Source organism: Cydia fagiglandana, chromosome 17, assembly GCF_963556715.1.
Source record: "Cydia fagiglandana chromosome 17, ilCydFagi1.1, whole genome shotgun sequence".
Classification (NCBI taxonomy): Eukaryota; Metazoa; Arthropoda; class Insecta; order Lepidoptera; family Tortricidae; genus Cydia; species Cydia fagiglandana.
Window position 1 is genome coordinate 2,501,097 of NC_085948.1, and position 23,544 is coordinate 2,524,640.

At 39.2% G+C, this 23,544-nt stretch overlaps 1 protein-coding gene and 1 long non-coding RNA gene across 2 annotated transcripts in view; both read left to right on the forward strand.

Moving 5' to 3' along the window:
• Nucleotides 1-23,544, forward strand: part of LOC134672805 (Golgi-specific brefeldin A-resistance guanine nucleotide exchange factor 1) — a 70,191-nt gene that overhangs the window by 39,178 nt on the left and 7,469 nt on the right. The window contains exons 16-28 of the mRNA XM_063530765.1: nt 4,104-4,252; nt 5,229-5,355; nt 5,871-5,995; nt 6,814-6,941; nt 14,627-14,849; nt 16,012-16,156; nt 16,843-16,949; nt 17,384-17,582; nt 19,254-19,375; nt 19,754-19,835; nt 20,997-21,082; nt 22,077-22,241; nt 22,998-23,165. Coding sequence (XP_063386835.1) covers nt 4,104-4,252; nt 5,229-5,355; nt 5,871-5,995; nt 6,814-6,941; nt 14,627-14,849; nt 16,012-16,156; nt 16,843-16,949; nt 17,384-17,582; nt 19,254-19,375; nt 19,754-19,835; nt 20,997-21,082; nt 22,077-22,241; nt 22,998-23,165 — 1,826 coding nt within the window. The remainder of the gene's footprint in view (nt 1-4,103; nt 4,253-5,228; nt 5,356-5,870; nt 5,996-6,813; nt 6,942-14,626; nt 14,850-16,011; nt 16,157-16,842; nt 16,950-17,383; nt 17,583-19,253; nt 19,376-19,753; nt 19,836-20,996; nt 21,083-22,076; nt 22,242-22,997; nt 23,166-23,544) is intronic.
• Nucleotides 9,877-11,783, forward strand: LOC134672811 (uncharacterized). Its single transcript, XR_010099388.1, has 3 exons — nt 9,877-10,426; nt 10,511-10,717; nt 10,820-11,783. It is a non-coding gene; the product is annotated as an uncharacterized LOC134672811 (long non-coding RNA).

The window sequence follows — 23,544 nt, forward strand, 5'->3', positions numbered from 1 at the left end:
CACGCTGCTGCTGACGCTGTGCAAGTTCACCGCGCTGCTGCCGCCGCAGCCGCACATGCACCACCACGCTATAGGTGATGTTCGAAGCCAGTTAGAGTGAGACAGATAGCCTGCCGCCGGTGCCGCCCACGCTGACCGTGGACACGCTGCTGCTGACGCTGTGCAAGTTCACCGCGCTGCTGCCGCCGCAGCCGCACATGCACCACCACGCTATAGGTGATGTTCGAAGCCAGTTAGAGTGAGACAGATAGCCTGCCGCCGGTGCCGCCCACGCTGACCGTGGACTAGTGATGGGTCGTTACCAGTAACTTACTCAAAGTGGGAATATTCCCGGTAATGCTACCAGTAACATTACCCCCGATCGGTAACATTGAGAAACTTTGGAAAAATTATTAGAATTGTATATCTTTTTTCGTGTTAAATACTTAAATAAATAACAATGCTATTATTTACAGTCATATAACAGTCAAGGATTCTCTGAGAGAGTAAATTCCCAATGTTACCGGTAATATTCCCAATATTACCAGGTATTTTTCCATAGTTACTGGGAATAATACTATCTGGAAATAACGATAAAGTAATGCTTAACTGTGTAAAATTAAAGAAAATATGTGTATAAATCAGTTTAATTATTAAAATATAACAATAAACATTTTGTATAATAATGATTACAGTTTTATGTAAAATATTAATTAAATTATTTAAAATAAAATGAGCTTTGTACATTTTTTATAATAATACAGATCATGATCAGGTACACAAATCAACAACTAAAAAGTTACAAAATAGCTTATTTACTATAATTTACATTACTAAAAATATTTTACTTTCATATTAAAATAGGGACACAAATCAACAACTATAAAGTTACACAACAGGTTATTTAGTATAATTTACATCACTATAATATTTTATATTCTTATTAAAATATTAATATTCAATCTGCAGATAAAACGTCATTAGATGTACTTGAATCTAAATCTTCCACATCTTCAACGTCTGAAAAATCATCTTCAGATTCGGAAGTATCAGCGTCTGGAATATCCTCATTGGTCGTAATACTTCGGTCTATAGGTTTTTGTGATGCTGATTGATGAGACAATTTCCAGTTATGGGATATATATGTCAATTTTCCCGGTCTGTTTGTCTTCAACCGATTCCTTCGTTTCGTATGAATGTTGGAAAATGTAGAGAAGGACCTCTCTACCGCTGCAGAGGTGGCAGGCATGGTTAGTATTTTAATAGCAATTTTACCTAAAGCTGTATGGGAAAATAATGTTTCCCACCATGTGACTGGCTCTGTAGTCGCTGCCATTTTCCACACAAAATCCTTTGCCCAGATGTTTTTGTGAGTCTTGTAGTCAGATAATTCCATTAATATATTAGTTGCTTCATTCCCAAAATTAAATATGATTTCGCATCCATCAACGTTTTCTTGATCTGTTAATTGTCCTCCTTGATTCTTCGGGTCCAGTATTGTCGCTGCAAAATGGATAGGTTTCAGAGCATTTGCCTTTCGTTCTTCAAATTTCGCTTTTAAATCTGTTAAATTATTTTCAAGAAGATTTGTCGTTTGGTAGTTGTTAAGCAATGCATCTAATTCTTTAAATGCTTTGTAAACTAAGTGTACTGCGAAATAGTCCCCTTCTAGAATGAATATCCATTGGACTATGGGGTCTAAAAACCATTCCAGGCTGCGAAGCTCTGTCCATGTGTCTTCGTTTAATATTTTATTTTTGTATGGTCTTAAAGATGTTGTGGATTCATTTATTGTGATATTTTGTAAAACAATTTTTGATTTTATAAAGCTTTGAAGGCATGCTAAATAACTGCCCCATCTTGTTTTAACTGGTAACTGAAGAGATGTATTGATACATTTTTCTTCCGCAAGTCTTCGGAATTCTGCTCCAAGAATATGAGATCGTGTAACTGTTTTTATAACTCTCACTGTAAATGCAAAAATCCGACGTATTTTCATGATTTTTAATAAGTCTCCAACAAATAAATGTAGGGTATGAGCCAAACATCCTGTCCATATAGTTTGTTCATATTTGTCGTGCAAGAGCTTCCCAAATCTGACCATGTTTGCAGCATTGTCTGTGACAACTGCAACGAACTTTGACGGGTGAAACTCTTCGATTATGTTTGTGACTTCTTCACATAAATATTCGGCTGTATGTCTTTGTTCCTTTGTTTCTATAAATTTGTAAAAGTATGGTTTCGGAGCATAAAGAATCACATTTAAAATAGATTCTTTTCTTAGGTTAGACCATCCATCAATGGATAAGTGAATAACACTGGCTTGATTGATTTTGCTCACTATGTCACTCTGAACTTCTGAATATTCTTCATCTAATAGCGATGTAGCCAATCTCTTTCTCGAAGGCAGACCGTATGAAGGGTTCATCAAATGAAATGCTTCTTTCCATAGCGGATGCTCGAAATGAGAGAAAGGTGTGCCAGTTACATACATTGCTCTTGCAACAGCTTTATGTATATTCATCTGAAACAATAAGCGTCAAAAATATAATAAACGCCCTGTACATTAAGAGTACTAGTGGTTATATTCGCAATAAATAAATACCACGCTGTCCTGGCCATTGTTTTAGCTAGTCATATTTTAAAAGAATCACCACGCCTTTAGACAATGACCACTTCATAACAGTGAAAGAGTCGTGGTATTTATTTGCACATGGCCATTAACTTATTTTGTTTATATAAAATAAAAAAATAAAATGTAAATGATAGAAATATAGTTAACTGAATAATTGCATTATATTTCTATCATTAACATTTTATTTTTTTATTTTATATAAACAAAATAAGTTAATGGCCATGTGCAAATAAATATCGTTTCTAGCAAAATCATTGATATGGAATTTATGAAAAGAGAGTCAGTTTTATGGTACGATCCATATTAAGATAAAAATATATTTACCTGCTCATCTTTGTCCATCAATGCTGGTCTTACATCTCTTGTATGTTGCGATGTAGAGGCACGGTCACTGTCACTTGATAGTTGAGTGTCACATAATGTTGTTGATTTTTTGTCATATTGTCTAAAACTCTCCTTTACATCTTGGGGACTCTTTTTACATTTCAGAATATGACATGCAAATTTTGTTGCGTTTCGAAAGTTGTACACAACACTGCAAAAGTTGCAAGTGAAACTTTTTTTATTGTTTATAGTATTTTGGGTAAAATGACTATACACTTGACTTTTCGGCTTCATTGTATTGTAACATATCCAGTCCTCCGTCCACTAAGTTATCACCTTATCACAAATAATACGTTCACTCTAACCCGTGTTCTAGATAAGACTAACCCCCTGACTAGGGGTCCAGGTAACAATTGAGATAAGAAACAGATTGACTGAAAGAGAAAACAGATGCCAAGTGTGAAAGAGAAAGACATATTTATGTACCTACATAACTCGGTGTACTATGAAAATAACTTTGTAACCTTATTTTATCTCATAGAAATCATTACTATCATCAGTTTCGTATGTTACCACCTTTTGGGAATGTTACTGGTAACATTGGTAACTTACTAGTAATATTCCCAAATGGAAACTTACTGGTAGCGGGAATGTTTCCGCAGCCCATCACTACCGTGGACACGCTGCTGCTGACGCTGTGCAAGTTCACCGCGCTGCTGCCGCCGCAGCCGCACATGCACCACCACGCTATAGGTGATACGACACACAAACACTCACACGCGAGGGAGGGACCAAAACCAAAACTAGTGCCCACATACACACACGAATAGACCGCACTGCAGAGGAGGGATAGAGCAAAACTAGTGTCTACCGATAGAGTCCCTTAAAGAGAGACTACAGTATGTACAGGCATTTAGAGACAGACAGATAGTCATAGAGGGAGATAGATGGAGTCAGTTAGAGAGAGATGGACAGAGGCAATTAGAGAGAGACAGATAAATAGAGCAAAACTAGCGCCGACGCCGCGTGTCATAATTGTATGATTTCGTGTTGAACCTTTGCGACCTGTAAAATCCCTTAAAGATAACTCTTTAGACTGTTCCTGTGTCCAACTTGCAATTTTTAATGAATTTAGTTTTTTTCTTCAACCTACTTTTTTTTTCAGGAGTAACACTAGGCCAATCAACCAAAGCCCAACTAGCGCTACGCCGCGCATGCGCCGTGGCCGCTCGCCACGCCGACTGCATCCGCGACGCGTGGCGACATCTGTTGGAGATCGTGCACACTTTGTATCTTGGGAGACTTTTACCTAAGGTAATTTACTAAAGCGCCACTTGCACCATCCCACTAACCCGGGGTTAACCGGTTAATCCTGGAGTTACCATGGTTACCACTTCAATTTGACACTGGGTTTTCCGGTCAATGGTTTAACCGGTTAACTCCGGGGATTATGCAAGTGGCTCTAATAGGGTCCGAGCGAGTTGCGAGTCTCCCATCTTGTGGTCTGAATCGGAAATATAAACATTTACGTGTACGTACAGCTTGGCAAAAAAGAGGAGAAATTAAAAAGTGGCAACACTGTAGTGTCGTCCCTTTCAAACCAATTTATATAAGAAAACGAGACGACACTACAGTGTTGCCACTTTTTAATTTCTACCCTTTTTTGCCAAGCTGTACATTGACACTTCACGCCAAAGCAACGCCATTTTACCTTATATCTACCGTTTTCTTACGTTTTCTTGTGCATAGTTGGTTCTGCCATCTTATGGGTTATATCCATGGACTAGGAATCCTCTAGACCTAGTTTAGAGCAATTATTCCATGCAACCGATGATGCCAAAAATGCGGGGGTGCGCGGGACGAGGTGAGCGAAGTCCCGTGCCGTAATTGGTCCGTTCAAAGACACGGACGTCACACAAAGACACTTTCGACTCGAAAATGGAGTAAAATAAGTAAATAACCGTATGCGGGGCAGAGGGGGTAGCGCGACTATGCTCAGTCTCTGGTTACATCGGAAGCATGCCCACCACGCAGCCCCAGCTAACGTTCACAAGACTTCATGATACAATTGTCTTAAGAGGTTCACAGAGTTAGGCTTTAAAATAATTGGATAAAAATAACAATTGACTCTTTATAGCACTAAATACCTTTACTTTTCCGCCCGGTACTTTTCGAAGCCTATAAAGTATTTAATATCTAGAAATCTGTGAATCTACAGGGTGAAATTTTAACCACCAACCATATCTGTGTATTGACTTTCTAGGTCATTGAATTGATGTGTTTGTTTCAGAGCCTAGTAGAAGCGGAGGATTACCTGTCATCCACTGGTACTGTGTCGCTCATCCGTGATGTCAACAGGGGCTCAGAAGCGGGTCTACTCTCTAGTATATACTCCTACATAGCGCTGGGAGAAACAGGTTAGTTGTGAAGTAGGTACCATCGCCCACACTGTCTACTGTTCATCGGTAAACCTTATTACAAAAGGCATAAGATCCACCGATGGACAGTTAAGACTGTTGCTGTTTGAGCGGGGAATGGAGGCATTTGCTGGCTGGATGTTAATTTAGACGACCGAGACTGTTGCAACAATCACACTTGACATACTGATCAACGTTATGTCAGTGGGGAGACACTCCTGACTTCGGGCTATGCTGGCGCCATCTGCTAAAAACTTCGACCGGCGAACCCCATTCAGTCTCATCTTGATCGCTCAATTTTTACTATTCAAGCACATTACAATGTACTTATGAAAGTAAAAAAGAATAACAACTACCACTGATCCCCCAGTCTCCTCCTCTGACCCGAGAACATACCAACTCAAGACACTTATTTCATTTCAATACAAATATGTGCATTTTCTATTTTTATTCTTAAAATTCTTCATAATATAAAAAAATCCTATCTTATGTTTTAAACTGAGTATTTGTAACAGGCATGCGCGCACCCACGACACATGAGAAGGCGCTAATAGACGCAGCAACGGAGTGTGTAGAGAAATGCAACCTTCCCGGCCTGCTCATAACCGAGACCAAATTCCTGCAGATAGAAAGTTTGAAGGTAAACTTGCAAGCGTTGACATAGATATCTAGGGACTGGCTTTGCGGGCAATAATAATGAGGCATGACAGGGGCCAGTACAGCGGTGTGACACCCCTACAACGCGATTGGTTGATGAGTTCGCATCACGCACGCGACTGGTTGATGAGTTCGCATCACGCGCGCTATTGGTCGCAACTAGTTGCGTTAGACTGCACGATTGGCTGGAATTCGTGAGTAACACCGCTGAACTAGTACCATTTTTAGTGCCCGTAACGCCCATCCTTAGATATTATACGTAAATGTTTGCAAGCGTTTTTTGACTGACTTCAAGTTTTCCAAGTTTTTGTATTCCGATTTTCGTGGTTCTCAATTCGTCGGGATCTTTATTTTTAAAGTAAAAACGGGACCCTATTACTAAGACTCCATTGTCGGTCTGCCTGTATGTCACCAGGCTGTATCTCATATCATAAACCGTGATAGACAGTTGAAATTTTCACAGATGATGTATTTCTGTTGCTATAACAACAAATACTAGAAACAGAATAAAATAAATATTTATGTGGGACATACAACAAAGGTGATTTTTTTGCCGTTTTTGTTCGATATTACGGAATGGTACGGAACCCTTCGTGCACGAGTCCTACTCGCACTTGACCGGTTTTTTATGTGTGTTTTCCGATATCTCGAAGGAAGGTAAAAAAAAAACAATTGACTATATAAGCCTCAGAAAACATCATTAGATAGTAGAACTGTTGATTAAGATCAGAAAATGATGGCATAACGTTTTGTGAAATGGTATTTCTGTAAAAAGTTTTTTTAACAATTGCTTGTTGACAGGAATTGATTCACGCCATGGTGACAGTGGGCGCTCCGCCGGACGCCGAGGCGCTGCAAGCGAACCCTCAGGCCGAAGACGTGACAGTATTCTTCTTGGAGTTATTAGGACACACACTTATACAGAACAGGTAAGTAACTAAAGTCAATTCCAATAGAACTTGCAAACTATGTAAACAAACAACGCAATTTTGATTTATCACTATTTCTCTTTGAATTTTCACACCACCTCATCAAATACCATTGAAACCATACACATATACACTATTTAAACGATCCGTTCCGTAAAATACATAAATATGTAACTGTATCTTGGATATTTAATTAAAAGTTTAAAATGGTTTCATAAGTTAGGTTATTTGGACCTGATGGAATAAATAAATAAAATAAATAAATAAATATTATAGGACATTCTTACACAGATTGACTAAGTCCCACAGTAAGCTCAAGAAGGCTTGTGTTGTGGGTACTCAGACAACGATATATATAATATACAAATACTTAAATACATAGAAAACACCCATGACTCAGGAACAAATATCTGTATCATCATACAAATAAATGCCCTTACTGGGATTCGAACCCAGGACCATCGGCTTCGCAGGCAGGGTCACTACCCACTAGGCCAGACCGGTCGTCAATGGCGGTTTTGTTTCTTTTAAATTCTACAATTGTCTATGATGGGTAGTGTTGTGACTAAAGTTTGTAATATAAACCCGCTACACACTACCCAACCCACGCTCTGTACCTACCGCCACGGTTATAAAATACATCAATACATGATTCTTAAGTACTAATTTGTCTCCTGATCGTGATTATACAAATTAAAAATAAGTAACTACTTGTTTTTTACTTTTGGTATTTTATTATTCGACATGGTTTGACATTAGTAAAGTAGTATGTAGGAGACTTGCCCATCACTAGTAAATTGATCATTCAGAGACAATTTCAATATAGCTGAAGTTCTAAGGTCCCGTTTTCTAAGGGGACCTTGCACTTTGGAGACAAAGCAAACCGCTTGGAACAGATGTTCCTGGGGGTGATCTGAGCCGATTAAGCCCGGTTGCCAAGAGGTTCCCCCCAGCAGGTGGGCAGGGGAGGGGGGGGGAAAATTGCCTCCGGCGCGCCTCACTCTAAGCTTTATATCTGCATACATCTCGCAACTATATCAAGTTTGGTGTCTTTTTCGTGTAATACGAGGATGAAGAATTCATTTCTGTGCCTAAATTTTTACTCACCCATACAAAAAAATCGAGAAATTCAAAAATCAAAAAAAATCTTCTCACTTTTTTTTTCGAAAATCCTCTACAAAATTAAATATATGAGGATTATCTCTAGAAAAAAAATACATGTGAATAGCCCAGTTATCATACTATATAGAATAGTAAACATGTCAAACATTTTTCGTTTATAAATCTGTAAAAAAAAATGTTTTGTGTCGCGCGGCGTACCGTGCTGAAGTAGGTACCTACTCGCATTTAGTTTAGGCACGCGTTCGCTTTAAAACTTTATTCTACATACGCAGGTAGGTACAGAAAGTAAATATTTAAAAAAAAGGGGATTAAAATACGATATATCTGAATATTGGATTATCCTATGCAGAATGAGTTGTCTACCTACTATACAGGGGGGCTACCGCCAATACCAAAAATCGTCAATTGCGGGCAAAAATGACAGCTATAACACGTTTTCTTACCGCGAAGACAGCCGTCATCGAGCGGCCCGTTCGAAAGACGATTATGGATCGAATATCGTTCCATAGACCTACCGCGAAACGGAATTTTCGGAGTTTTTGACAGCACGAAATTCGTAAAGAACTGTCAAAACACACGTTACCTCAAGAGCTAACGTTGTTATTTCGTTTATCACAGTGCTGCCAGATAACTCACCTTTCAGCTTTTTATCCCGTTTTTGTGGCAGTGAATCCGCCCAGTACTTTGCAATTATTTTGAATGTCCTCAGTTTTTGAGGACTGCTGCGGGATTATTAAATAGATATTTGGGGATTATGCTCGATCAACTCGCGGTTTCAAAGCAGTGCTCCTATTTTTTCAATTTCATGACCTGGCAATTTCACAACTATCATAATCATGTATCATGCCCTTCGTGTATCTTATTAGTATAGTTGATTGTGCTGTGCTGAGTGAAATTGTACTGTTTGTTTGTGAATAACAGAAATGTTTCTGTCGCAAGAGAACCGGGCTGAAGAAACCCGGCAACAAGCCGCTCGTATAGGTGCCTAATGCGGGAAAAATTCCGCTAAGTGAAAGTTCTGGACGCGGAGTTTGTAAATACCACGCGGCATATTTAGTCTAGTCTAGTGAAAACACATGAATTAGAGCATATTTCCCTAAATAAATAACCGGCTACAAGAGCCGCGGACAATCAATAGACTATTTGACCTTAAGAACTTATAAACTAATGAAATAAATTACTTTTGGGAAAATATTAATAATAAGTAGATTGAAAATTATCCTTTACACTGCTAAAATATTTTTTTTATGTAAAAACTACAACTGTTCACTGTTCAACAAGTATCTTATTCTTATTTGTTTCATAAGTCGAGCGAGAGTAACCAAAAGTATGCAACGAAACTATGTAGTTTCGAAATTCATCGGGTACTAGGAAGTAATTTATATGTTTGGTTCGTATAATTTTCTTGATACAAGCAACTAAAATAATCAAAAGTAGGTACATTGTGATACATAGTTTCAAAAAGTCGTCAAGTACTTCAATTATAAGGATAATTTCTTCTGCTTAGAAAGTCTTTTTTTAAGACAAGATTAAGAGTTTCTTACCTTTTCGATGTAAATACAAATTTTATAATATTAAAATATGTGGTACAACAGACAAACATCGGCAACATCAAGACAGCCATAAGACAGTAAACAAAGTATTTGAAATTGACAGTCTTGACACTTCTACTTAATCTATTAAAATTATATTCGAAAAACAGCAAAAAATATTAAATTGGTATTAAAACTTATTCTATGAAGGTTTTTAGCATCATTAATAAGTACATAAAACTAATTATTCAAGTATATCTAACTCAGTTTTAAGCAAATTATTAATTTACCGGTTTTATGTCCCAGCGTGGGATGTGAAGTGTGATGCACACTTAACGTTAGGTTCGTTCATTTCATTCACATCGGTCAATTCTATGGATTCGAAAGACGTAAGCCGAAACGAAAGAGTTTCGCGGTAAGGACGAGTTGGTTCGTTCGGAATAATTTACGTGCGGATGGCACTCGATCGTTCGATTTTCACGGTTGCAGCCCAGTGCAGTGGCGCTCGCGCTCTCTGACAGTTGGAGGGAGGGGGTAGGTAAGCGAGCGTGGGCGCGGGACGGGAGTCGTCGACGCAACCTGTAGCGGCAAGGACACGTCTTGGGCTAGTATTTGTCACAAGGTTAAACACGTAGATAGTTGATGGGCATTCTTGCTGCGATAATATTTATTCTATATCATAAATTGTGTTACGCACAGTGGATACTGATGTTGTTGTTCTCGCAGTTGCATGTATATCACAATTGCCGGAACTCCAGGAGTTATGGGTACATATTGGCACAGGAAAGAATCACCAGTTCCTCTCGTGCCATGCTATTGCAGCTTCTTTAGGTAACTTTTGTAGTTCCTACGAGACAGGTCATCTGGTCACGTAATGCAAACTTTCTTTAAATATATGATATAATTTTTTTACAGGACCAGAAAGGACAGAAGTTTTGCCATTCTTCCACGCCTTTTCCGGTTGCGACACTGTTTCTTTTATGTGTGGAAAGGGAAAAAAAGCGTATTTCAAGCTTGGAGCGCATATCCTGCTGTAACGGAGGGATTTAAATATGGCAAACAAGGCAATATTGAGCAGGCGTTGCCAATATTGGAAAAATTTGTTATATTCTTGTATGACAAGTAAGAGTCTTACTATATTAAGTCTGAACAGATTTGAGTTACGAGGTGAGAATTGATCCCTAGACATTATTTTAACACTATATATTTTGTTACTGATTTCAGATCAGGTACAAGTACGAGTGTAAATGAGTGCCGAAAAGTGCTATTTACAAAAAGAAGTCTCCAGTTAGAGAATCTGTCTCCAACGGAAGATGCGCTCCGTAAACATATTCTCCGTGCAGCTTACCAAGGAGGCTATGTTTGGGGACAGATTATAGCCCCTCAGCAACAGCTACCATCCCCTGCTGACTGGGGCTGGTCCAAAGAAAATGGATATTGGGAGCCCATATGGACAAGCCTACCTGCGGCGGCTGCTGCTTGTTTAGAGCTAATTCGTTGCCGCTGCAAAACAAAATGCGCAGGGAGGTGCAACTGTATTAAAAAAAAACTAAAATGCACGGACCTATGTGCATGCAGTGGCAATTGCGAAAAATAGATAAATATCTTAATTTAATCCGCATTTTTTTGTAACCTAACCTAACCTAACCATTTTAATTTTATCACATTTATAATAACTATACTGGCAAAAGTTTGCCCAACATCTTTATTTATATATTTAATTTATATTTGTATATAATATATATCACTTCCAGAAGTAATTTGTTAATGTAATCTACAATCAGAAGAATAACAACTTATCAGAAATCATCTAAACATACTTAAAAATCCTAAAAGCTGCATACCGCTCTTACAATGCAGGTACGCCGCGCGACAAAAAACATTTTTTTTACAGATTTATAAAAGAAAAATGTTTGACATGTTTACTATTCTATATAGTATGATAACTGGGCTATTCGCAGGTATTTTTTTTCTAGAGATAATCCTTATAGTTTTAATTTTGTAGAGGATTTTCGAAAAAAAAAGTGAGAAGATTTTTTTTGATTTTTGAATTTCTCGATTTTTTTGTATGGGTGAGTAAAAATTTAGGCACAGAAATGAATTCTTCATCCCTGTATTACACGAAAAAGACACCAAACTTGATATAGTTGCGAGATGTATGCAGATATAAAGCTTAGAGTGAGGCGCGCCGGAGGCAATTTTCCCCCCCTCCCCTGCCCACCTGCTGGGGGGAACCTCTTGGCAACCGGGCTTAATCGGCTCAGATCACCCCCAGGAACACCTGTTTCAAGCGGTTTGCTTTGTCTCCAAAATGCAAGGTGGTGGACCTTAGAACACCGACTAATATGGCGGTTTGTTTACATAGTTAGCAAGTTCTATTGAAATAGACTTTAGCTCAATACGGGAATACTATCAAACATATAATATAGAAATATCATCAAAATGTAAATGTTGGCGGCCGATCGTAAGATCAGGGATATCGTGAAATTCCTAGGCATATCGTGAAACGTGAAAATCTTTGATTCGTTCCCTGAGTCGACGGGCACGACGGGCCTATTTCTGGGCAGTTTGCCCTTCGGGCATCTGAAGCATCCTAACGAACCTATATAGTCTTACCTATATATTGGTTTAATGTGACTATCCTCAAAACAATACACAGGAACATTACGATCTGCCTGATCTTACGATCGGCCGCCGACATAAAATACTGTGTCAGAATGCCTTTACTGTGGAGTTAGGTCTATTTTTACCCATAATATATTTGGTTTCAAATGCGCCTACATTACAAAGAACATAGACTTTTAGGCTAATACGGTCAAAGACTTTCCCCCTTATTCATAAAATTTCACGGGCCCGATTTAGTTAAATTATGTTTTATCCCTATCTTACCAGTACATAAGTCATAATGACAGATAAAGCCAAACGATTATTAGCTAATTGAGGTTTATAGCGCGTTTATGAATAACGGGGTTTTAAATTTACATATAGGTAACTCCATAAAGTCGGAGGATGATACCGTTGCCATGTGGTTTATGGCATCAAACGTGAAGCCCAAAGCGAAACAAAAACGCGTTGGTTTAAATTAAAAAAACAGCCATCTTTACTAAAATTTGTGGTGAGGTAATTTGTCCTCTAGCAAATTATGCTTTGATTTGAGAAAAAGGTTAAAATTAAATGATAAAAGGAAATTGATAAAGATAAAAAATAGTTTATTCAAGTAGGCATATTACAATTCGCTTATGAATGTGAAATAAAACTATACCAACTCAACAGTTCTGCCTCGAGAAGATTTAAATCGGAAGATTTAAATTGTGTAACGTATATTTCCGTAATTGCAGCTCCGAGTCTTGGGACAGGTATGCAAATGATTTTTCTCAAACTTGCAATGAAATGTTGACATGACTTACTTAAAATTAGGTCCGGAAATACTACGTATCCGGTGCGATGAGTGAAGATGATATGTAAAGGAATTTCATACAGCCTTACATACCTAGGCGTGTAAAGCAACCTTCTTTTGTTTTTAAGAGTCTTTCATACTCGGTTTCAGACCTTCATACTCGTGCCGGGGCCCGGCGGGTTGGTCAACGACACCTTCTCGTAACTCATGAGGCCCTGGTACTTGTGTAGCGCTAAATTATATTTTTAGACACCCTTTTCTCGATTTTCGCCACCGTAGCCTACGGATATTTCATTGCAAGATTGAGAAAAGAACTATACAAATCTCGGCAAGAAACGGGGTTACCGGCCGCGTATTCCTATCTGTCTATATCTACTTGGCTTGCAACCCTTCGTTTCGTTTCGTTATAGTAATGTACTAATAATAAAATTCTAAGATCTTATTTTTTATAACGTCACATGTTCAACTGTGAGGTCGATTTCATTAAAAACAATCTAAACTTGTATTTTGCTAGATATATAAAATTATAGGTTATTTTGTGATTTTGATACTGTCCCATTTCGCTAACAGTTGTCTCGGTACAAAAAGCACTGACATTGTCTGAACTAGCATGACAATACAAACGTTTCCGATACTGGAATCAGTTATGTATCGCTGCCATACATGACCCAAATTTTTTTTATTAAGCTATGAGCTTCATCACATCTGATATTTGAGTAATTCTAAGCATTTCTAGCCTGGGAGGCAAAAAGAAGCGTGCGTCTAGTCGGGGAGGGTGGGGTACAATGCAAGTGTACTGACCTGACTGACTGATTCATCAACGCAGAGCCGAAACTACAAAAGATAGAAAGTTGAAATTTGCACTCTAGATTACATTTATAAATTGTACAAGAGATAAGAAGCAATTTTGAGAAAATCAACCCCTAAGGGGGTTAAAGAGGAGATGAAAGTTTGTATGGGGTTCAGGTTTTATTTTAAGGTAGGAATTTGAAACTTAGTAAAAAGATATATTATTAAAATACAAGAAAACTTATTTCAGCGTTTTTGAAAATGCATCCCCTAAGGTGGTGAAAAAGGGGTCGAAAGTTTGTATGGATATCAAAAAAAATTTCGAACGCGGGACTTGAATATATTATTTAATATATTCAATATTGCGGGTATTTGGATATATTATTAAAAGACAGGAAAAGTAATTTCAGCGTTTTGTAAAATTCATCCCCTAACAGGGTTAAAAAGGGGTTGAAAGTTTGAATCCATTACAAATCCGAGTAGACGCACATTTCTTATTGCCTCCCAGGCTTGAAATGCTTAGAATTACTCAAGGACCATATGTGATGAAGCTCATAGCCTAATAAAATTTTTTTGGGTATAATAATAAATAAATTTGGGCCTAATAATAAAAAACTTTATAACTGCTTCCGCTACGACGAACGAATACGACAGAAAACAATTATGTACTACGTACTAGTAAAATAAATATCAAATGATATTTCGTACATAAATTCCCTCGTTGGTATGAACCGGGGTTTGAAACACGCGACCCCCGGATCGAAAGTCGCACGCTCATACCGCTAGGCCACCAGCTCTCATTAATTATGCACTACATCTGTAACACTATAATGTTAATTGAACAGGGACCGCGCCCTCGAAGTATGGTCGGAAGCCTCCTCCCACTTCACGGCGGTGCTGGCGTGGGCGGCCGCCCGGCCCGCACCCACGCCGCGACGCGCGCTCACCGCGCTGCTGCGCACGTGCGCGCGCCTCATGCGCTCCGAGCTGTGCTGCGCCAGCGCGCTCCGCCACCTGCACACGCTGTTCCAGCTGCCGCACACCACCTTCACCACACACGCCACCGTGGTGAGTTAACCTTTTGAACGCTCCCGGGCGTAGCTCAATCCGCGATTTCGTCACTGTGCAACATGTAGCTACAAGTACAGCCGTTGCACACCAATTTTGGTGGCTAGCCACGAGCCGCGCGTGGCGCTGTCGCCACCTAGCGGCCGTATCTGTCCTGATCGTAACAGACGCGTTTTGTTAGAGAGTGAGTCTCCTGTACCTAGTATTATTATTTATTCTGTGACACTACGCCTATCATGCGCGGCGCGCCATCGTGAACCTTGTCGGAATGCATAATTAATATTGGGCTGTAGCCGCGCGCGTCAGTTTCATAAATGAATAAATGAATGAAAACATTTATTTTCAGGCAACTATTGGCCCATAGATAAATACCTTAAAACTAGCATACATATTATTACAAAATATATATATCTTAAAACTAAAAACACAATTATGGCTGCGATGCAGTTCGCAACCCCGCAGTGTCAGGGAGCCGGCCGCGGAACCACCGGAACTTGACACCCGTCGGCCAAAACTCCTCCTTGGTGAAGTTTATGTAGGTGGTCGAAGGGTTAAGACCAATTCGTTTGGACACCCACACAATATTTTGCTCTGAAATTACAGATCAGTCAGACAAACTGGAGCAATTCCTGTCATTTTGGTATTGGAACATAAAACAAGTTTTAGTTAAAAATCTTTGCAATCAAGAGTCATTTGTATTTTTGCTCGAGGGACCACACTTGACTAGAATCTGTGCGAAAATGTATTAGATCCCATACATTTCACGACTCTTCTCTTTCCACACAGACTCCAATATGGGGTATGGGGTTCCTCAAAAAGGAAGTGTACATGTTTTTAAAGGGTCGTCAACGCGCATGTAGCATCTCTGGAGTTAGAGGCGTCCATAGGCTACTGCTTACCATCAGGCGGTGCTTATGCTTGTTTGCCACCGACGTAGTATTAATAAAAACATCATTTGCACACAGTCTAATAAAACATGGTCTTCTCTTCCCAGAGTGACACAAGCCTACGTCACAATAACATGGCCGCTATATATAGCGCTATCGCATATTATTATATAGCGTTGTCGCACGATAACGTAGGCTTGTGTCAGTCACGTGACCACGAAAAGACGGGAAGAGAGTACCAGGCGGAGTATATTATTATACCATGTCATTTTCAGATATCGTGCGGCCTCTACGAGCTGGTAAAGACGTCCGCCCAAAACGTTCACACCGCGGAGGAATGGGAGATTGTGTTCTCTCTGCTCTGTGCCGCCGGTGCCGGCGCCTGGCCCGCGCACATAGCCCCGTCTGCCAACAACACTGGTAAATACTGGCATTAGCTTACTTTAGCAATCGACGTAACACAGGAGAGACGTAGTAGAACGTAGTAGACGTAGACGTATAGTAGAACAGTAAACTATAATTTCTTTTTCTCAAAAATGGACGGCAAAGTCGAGTTTGCCGTCTAAAAAATAAGTCGCGAAGCGCGGAGTTTATGGTCAGTCAAAAATTAAAAAGTTAAAAACATTGCAGTCTCGATTTTAGGACTGCAATGTTGCATACGAATTCCATTATTTGTCGAGTTCCAAACTTTTTAAAAGTTGAAATGGCCATATCAAATGAAGGCACAGGCCCATTAAACAGCCAAACAGATGATTAGTACCGCGACTATTTAGCTGTCTCAAATAGGTTGGCGTATTTTCGGCAGAAAAATACACTTCTATTATATCTTCTATTATTTCTTTTATTTTTTTATTAAAAAAAATAAAAGGCGGCAAGGGCTTTGTTCTGTGAAAATATATACGTAAGAATGTTGCTTTTGTAAAATATTTCTATGATATTTATATTTCGTGCACCATTTTTGAGAAAAGCACTATATATGACTCGGCTGGAAGGCTACTTGCTGGCTTCGGATTCAATTAAACGGACTCCCAAGGTCGTCCGTTTAAAACGAATCCTCAGCCTGCAAGTAGCTACTTCCGAGCCTCGACAATAATGTACTATTGTAGCTTCGAGTCGATCTGAAGGTTCCGAAGAAGAGGGAGAGAGACGGCCTACCTCGGCGTCGTCTGATAGCGAACTGTCTCAATCGCCACGCGCACACGGATGGATATTGGTGAATATTTCTTTCTATTTATAAACCTTTTAGGTCTAAGAAGTCTTAAAATTTTCTCCTAATAATGAGTTTGAAAATTTAAATTTAGAATTGATTGTATTTGCTAATCTCTTGTTACTCTGTCCTATCAACCAGAGAACAACTGAATAGTAGCATAGTGTGTTAGAAGGAAATGTACCACGTTCTATCATGCAGGCAGATGACCCATTATGGAAATGGTTTTATAGCAACCACAAAATACATTTTTTGGATATCTCTGGTTTTGTAGTATTTGCATAAATACTACAAAACCAGAGGCCCCTACTGCGAACCACGTATGTACGAATTTACAATTGCGACAGAGTCAACACGTCGAACGTGGTTCGCGGTAGGCCTTTAGCCAGGGGTACGTAACCATGGCAACGCGAAACACTAATTTACCCTTTTTTTGACAGGTGAAAAACGAAGCCACAACTCCCGATTCAGACTTCGACACAGACCAGCTAACTTTCCTCCCATACAAACGTGCAGCTTTAGCGCGCTGCTGCGAGGCGCTGGCGCTGGTGGTGCGCGACGTCGCGCATGTGACACCCCACAACTGCCGCGCCGCCGTGCGCGCTGTCAGGATATTCGCGCACGCCACTTTAACTAGAGGTAAATCATCATCTCAGCCATAAGACGTCCACTGCTGAACATAGGCCTCCCCCTTGGACCTCCATTCGTACCGGTTGGAAGCGACCCGCATCCAGCGTCTTCCGGCGGCTTTAACAAGGTCGTCCGTCCATCTTGTGGGTGGACGTCCTACGCTGCGCTTGCTAGTCCGTGGTCTCCACTCGAGCTCTTTTCGACCCCATCGGCCATCTTATTATTATCTTATCATTATCTTATCATTAGAGGTAAATACCGTGTACAATAAAGTGCTTACTAATAAGGACTGTATCGTTTATTATAAATACAGATAAAACCTGGTCTAACTGTTGACGTGTGTATTATTTTGTATTACTATGTTCTTAAGGTATAATCTGGGGGTATTTTTAAGACATATCTGATATAAGAATGTTTTACATTTATTTTATTTTAGGGACTTTATGATGATTTTAATACCTTCTAGCAAATGTAATTCGGACAAGCCTATCGAGCTTAATTTGAGACTATTTCACCGATTCCTTAGTACGATTTAAAGAAACAAAAGGTTAATATGCTGCCAAAATATGCCATCTAAGTGTCCTTTTCATGATTGCTCAATTGAACATCCACAGAATAAATGTGGTGTATTTTATCTTTACATGAAAACGACTTTTTATGCAACATTTTGGATTCCCGTCAATTTCTGACGCCAGGGAAATGACGGAAACAGCTAAAAGAATCTACCGAAATCCAAAGCCTAACGGACATTCATGGCGTTGAACCATGGCTAGAACAGGTCGATAGAAACGCTCCATGATGGTTATATTGTATACCAAAGTCGGGGTTGTCGTAAGTAACATGCCATATTTTCAAAAAGGCCACCAAGCACAGATCCAAAACTTTTTTTCCAACTAAAAGAAATGATTAGACTATGCCCAGATGTTTCGCTTTACGAATCATATGTAATTGCTGTTTACATAGTACGATTTTTTTTGTGTAATACTTATCTTGTTCGCAAACCGTAAATTTTCTTGTAGTATTTGTCCGAAATCGTTGTAGTTACTCGGGAGGATTGGGTAAATATTGTCCAAACCATATGCTTTACGTGATCTCCCAGGACGAAATGTTACTTATTATTAAAGCACTAATTAAACTATATGTGTAATTTTTTAATAAAAACATAATACCAGAAAAAACGGCTAAGTAAAGTTGTATTTATAATAAACGATACAGTCCTTACCACATTTAACAATTCAGTTACCACAAAATATTATAATATGTCATTTTCTTCAACTGTCAAACTTAACACGATTTAAACTCTTCATCTTCGTCAGTCATCCCGGCATCCTGCCACGGCTCATGGGAGCCTGGGGTCCGCTTGGCAACTAATCCCGAGATTTGGCGTAGGCACTAGTTTTTCACAATAGCGACTGCCATCTGACCTTCCAACCCAGAGGATAAACTAGACCTTATTGGGATTAGTCCGGTTTCTTCACGATGTTTTCCCTACCGAAAAATGACTAGTAAATATCAAATGATATTTCGTACATAAGTTCCGAAAAACTCATCGGTACGAGCCGGGGTTTGAACCCGCGACCTCCGGATTGAAAGTCGCACGCTCTTACCGCCAGGCCACCAGCGCTTGTAACCACGATTTAAACTTCAGAATATAATTAACAAGAATTGTATTTTTGTTAGCTAAAAAGCAGAAGGCCCGCGAAGGGCGTAAGCGGCCGAGCTCCGCGCGCCGCGCGAGCTACGAGGGCAGCAGTGAAGATGAGGACGACACGCAGGACCAATACCACATGGTCAGTTTGCAGGTATGCATTATTCGCTTTAAATATAGATGGTCAAGCAAATCTTGTCAGTAGAAAAAGGCGCGAAATTAAAATTTTTCTATGAGACGATATCCCTCCACGCCTACATTTTTCAAATTTGCCGCCTTTTTCTACTGACAAGATCTGCTTGACCAACTATAGGCATTATTCACAAAAAGCGGCATATCACCAGCTGCAAATGTAAGATATTTGACAGATGGGATACCACCCTAAGCGACGGGCAATAATCAGCGAAATGGTAACTTCTTTTTTTTATTTTACAAATCATACTACGATACAATTTGAACGTTGCTTATCCCCACACTGAATTAGTATTTGTGGCTAATTTCATATGCGGTACATTAATCTGCGTTATTTCAGCTCCTAGACCTAATGCACACACTACACAGCCGGACAGCGCAAATATTCAAGTGGTGGCGAGACGAGGCCGACCAGGAGCAAGGTATCTTGTTAATTTAAACCTATATTTATGAACATAGTCTATATTCAAACATTTTGGCAAAGACAAAAAGGAGTAAATGAATAAATAAATACGAAAGCATAGCGTAATATAATAAACAGTGGCGCTACTTGCAATTATAAAGTGACTTGAAGCGTTGAAAAATAACTTGTTAACTTTATTAATATATTAATTGGCCTGATGACAGTAACAAAGAATCATGGAAATAATAGTTTCAAAGAAACATATATGTTAATATGGTTCTAAAAAATGGCCCAATCTCAGTATAAACATTAGGATCATTAATATATTCAATAAAATAAAAGTGCAAAATTCTCCAATCAGCCATTTTGACTGAAACGCCAATCAGAAGCGACCTAAGGAGTGACGTCATCAATCCATGACGTATTTCTTAGAGCAGCATAGACAACCTCATTGACCGTAATACATACATCCTCACAAAAGAGTTTGGAGGTTCAAATAAAATGTTATTTCGCCACTAAACTTTTATTACGTCCAGAAAATATTATTACACGATGTAAAGTAAATATTGATTTGTTATTAAATAGATAAAATGCTAAATAATATGATATTTCATCAAAAAACTTTTTTAATTATTTGCCTGAATGGAACTATCATTGCCATGTTGTCTGTCGTAACCAGAAAAAATGAAAAATTAAAAAGTAAAACCGGCGTTTGGTGATTTTCACTCAGAATTTGCACGTATCTGAATAATTCATCTTAAATTGCAACCGTGTGAGAGTTTTTGTATAAAATGAGTTATTGTGATTAATGTTTGTAATGTATTTATCATTCCTAATCATAATATATGCTGCTGAATTTACAATATCATTCGGATTCAAGGGAAAATTCGTAACTGTAAGTATGTAAACAATGTCTATCACCCTTCCACCAACTAATTAATGACGTCACAAATGGCTTGCGAGGCGTTTTCGCGCGAGGTTTAAACTAGCTATAAAAAAATTCAATTATTTATGTTAAATCTTATGAGTATAGCTGATATATTGTGTTTTTCGGAACCAGTACAAGTGTACCGACAATAATAAAAGGGATTTCAAAATTTGTCATCGGGCCAATTACATATTTGCCCATTATGTTCGGTTTGTAGTCAAGACGCGCCTTTGAAAGTTTTTTTTCTATTAGGTGCTGAAGAATACGACCTATGGGAAGTCGCATGGAAGCCTCTGCTGCAAGGCATCGCCGAATTTTGTACAGACAGAAGGAAACAAGTAAGTAATTTTTTAATTATTTCTTTATTTATCATTCTTCTTAGGCTAGGTCATTTATAATATGAATATAAAAGTAAAATATAAAAACACTTAAAAAACAATAAAAAATACATATAAACACTTTATAAAAAAACCTAACCTAGGGTGCCGCCGGCAGCGGGGCAGGGCCCAAGCTGCCGGTGGTCAGGGCCGCAGAGTGAGGAACCGACGTACTATACGTGCCGTGTCCAAAATTACCGCCTTCTGCATCTGACCCTTGATCCAGCCACCCAGCGAGAGTCTCTTTAGGTGTTGGTAGCGAAGAGTCTCGCTTCGCTATGAGACCGTTCGTTGACACGACTATCGGAACAATGATCGTCGAGTCAATTTATTTTTAAGATGTTTATTTCTCAAAAGATTACAAAAATAATCACTTATTGAGAAATACATGTTTAAACTTAACATATTACACAGAAAAAAAGAAATAGTGATGTTTTTCATTGGAAATTATTGATATTAAAACGCTTTTTAAGTTAAAATGTAAACCAGATAAAAAACGATTTAGAAGTAAGCATTAAATTTAGAATTGTAATTTGAGTATCTTTGCGGATCGATATTTGAGGGAAAGTGAGAGTTTTAAAGCCCTTGCGACAGCTTTTTCTGCATTGGTACTTTTGAAAGTTACAAGACATAGTCGTCACGGCCATCTTTTAGGACTTTTAGGCAATCGTGAACTGAAGTAACTTAAATTAAGTAATATTATCAGCCGCTGGATGGCGTAGTTGTAGTTTCCCGCTAAAGATTATATTTAAAATCTAACTGATTTTATATTGTTTGCTGCATTGAACCGAATAGCAAATATTACACTATCTGTCTCTATGAACATTTGGATAACGAAGTCTGGAATAAAGAAAGTGTATTTATTTATTTGAAATAAAAACTGGGGTAGTTGTCTACGTGACGTGTAATTGTTTTTATTTTATTTATTTTTCTTTTAAACCATGTGTTATTGTAGGTGGCGAACAGCGCTATAGCGTACCTGCAGCGCGCGCTGCTGGCGCCCGGCCTGCACGCGCTGGGCGGCGCGCGCTGGGAGGCGTGCTTCGCGAGAGTCCTGTTCCCGCTGCTGGACGCCGTGGCGCCGCAGCACGCCAGCCGCGCCAACACTATACTCTGCAAGGTAGAATAAAATCCGGCTCCGTTGTACTTTCATATAAGGGTGAATCAACTTTTAGAACACTGATTTCGTGTCCCTAGACTGCCTAGCAAAGAAAAATAGATTTTTCAAAAACCATGTTGAATTCTTTACTTTTTTGTTTACAGGGGCATTATTAGATCCATATGTATTGTATTAACACATCAAAATTTATAATGTGATCAGATAAGAATTACATTTTGTACGGTAACGCAGCGGAAAAAAAAATCTCCCATACAAAAATGTGTGTCCCTGATTTTTCTATGGACGAAAACTTTTTACTGCTGCGTTACCGTACAAAATGTAACTTTTATCTGATCGAGTTGTTACTTTTAATGTGTTAATTCAATAATTATGTATATAATAATGCCCCTGTAAACAAAAAAGTAAAGAAATCAAAATGTTTTTTTAAAAATCTAGTTTTTTCTTGCTAGGCAGTCTAGGGACACGAAATCAGTGTTCTAAAAGTTGATTCACCCATAAAAGGTTCACCAAATATCACACTAGATGGCGTTGTACGGAGAAAGGCGATTTCTACAACGCCCTAACAGAATTTTTATTGAGATTGTATTTGATTTTCCAAAAAATGTGCGTGGTCACTTAACGTGACACTGCACGCTCCGCTGAATACCGTACCGTGCCCTAGGATCTAAAGTATTTCCAAATTATTTATTAAGTTAAATGTCAGAATAATTAAATAAGGTAACTTTTGATTTTAACCTATTCTATTTTATATTTCAGGTGTTCCTACACCACCTCTCCGCCTTATCACCGCGTCCAACATTCGGCGCGCTCTGGCTCCGCATAGTGTCCGTCCAGCGGACCCTAATATCGACCCCCTTGGACCCTCTCACCGAGGCGGCGCTCGAGTCCCTCAAGAACATGATACTGGTCATGCACTCAGTGCGGGTGAGACAGATAGTGCAGTTGTTCCGCTCTAGCATAGTATCCGTCCAGCGGACCCTAATATCGACCCCCTTGGACCCCCTCACCGGGGCGGCGCTCGAGTCCCTCAAGAACATGATACTGGTCATGCACTCAGTGCGGGTGAGACAGATAGTGCAGTTGTTCCGCTCTAGCATAGTATCCGTCCAGCGGACCCTAATATCGACCCCCTTGGACCCCCTCACCGGGGCGGCGCTCGAGTCCCTCAAGAACATGATACTGGTCATGCACTCAGTGCGGGTGAGACAGATAGTGCAGTTGTCCCGCTCTAGCATATTGTCCGTACAGCGAAAGCTTTCAGTGTACATTTCTCTCTTTCTAAATTAACTAAATTATTGTCTAA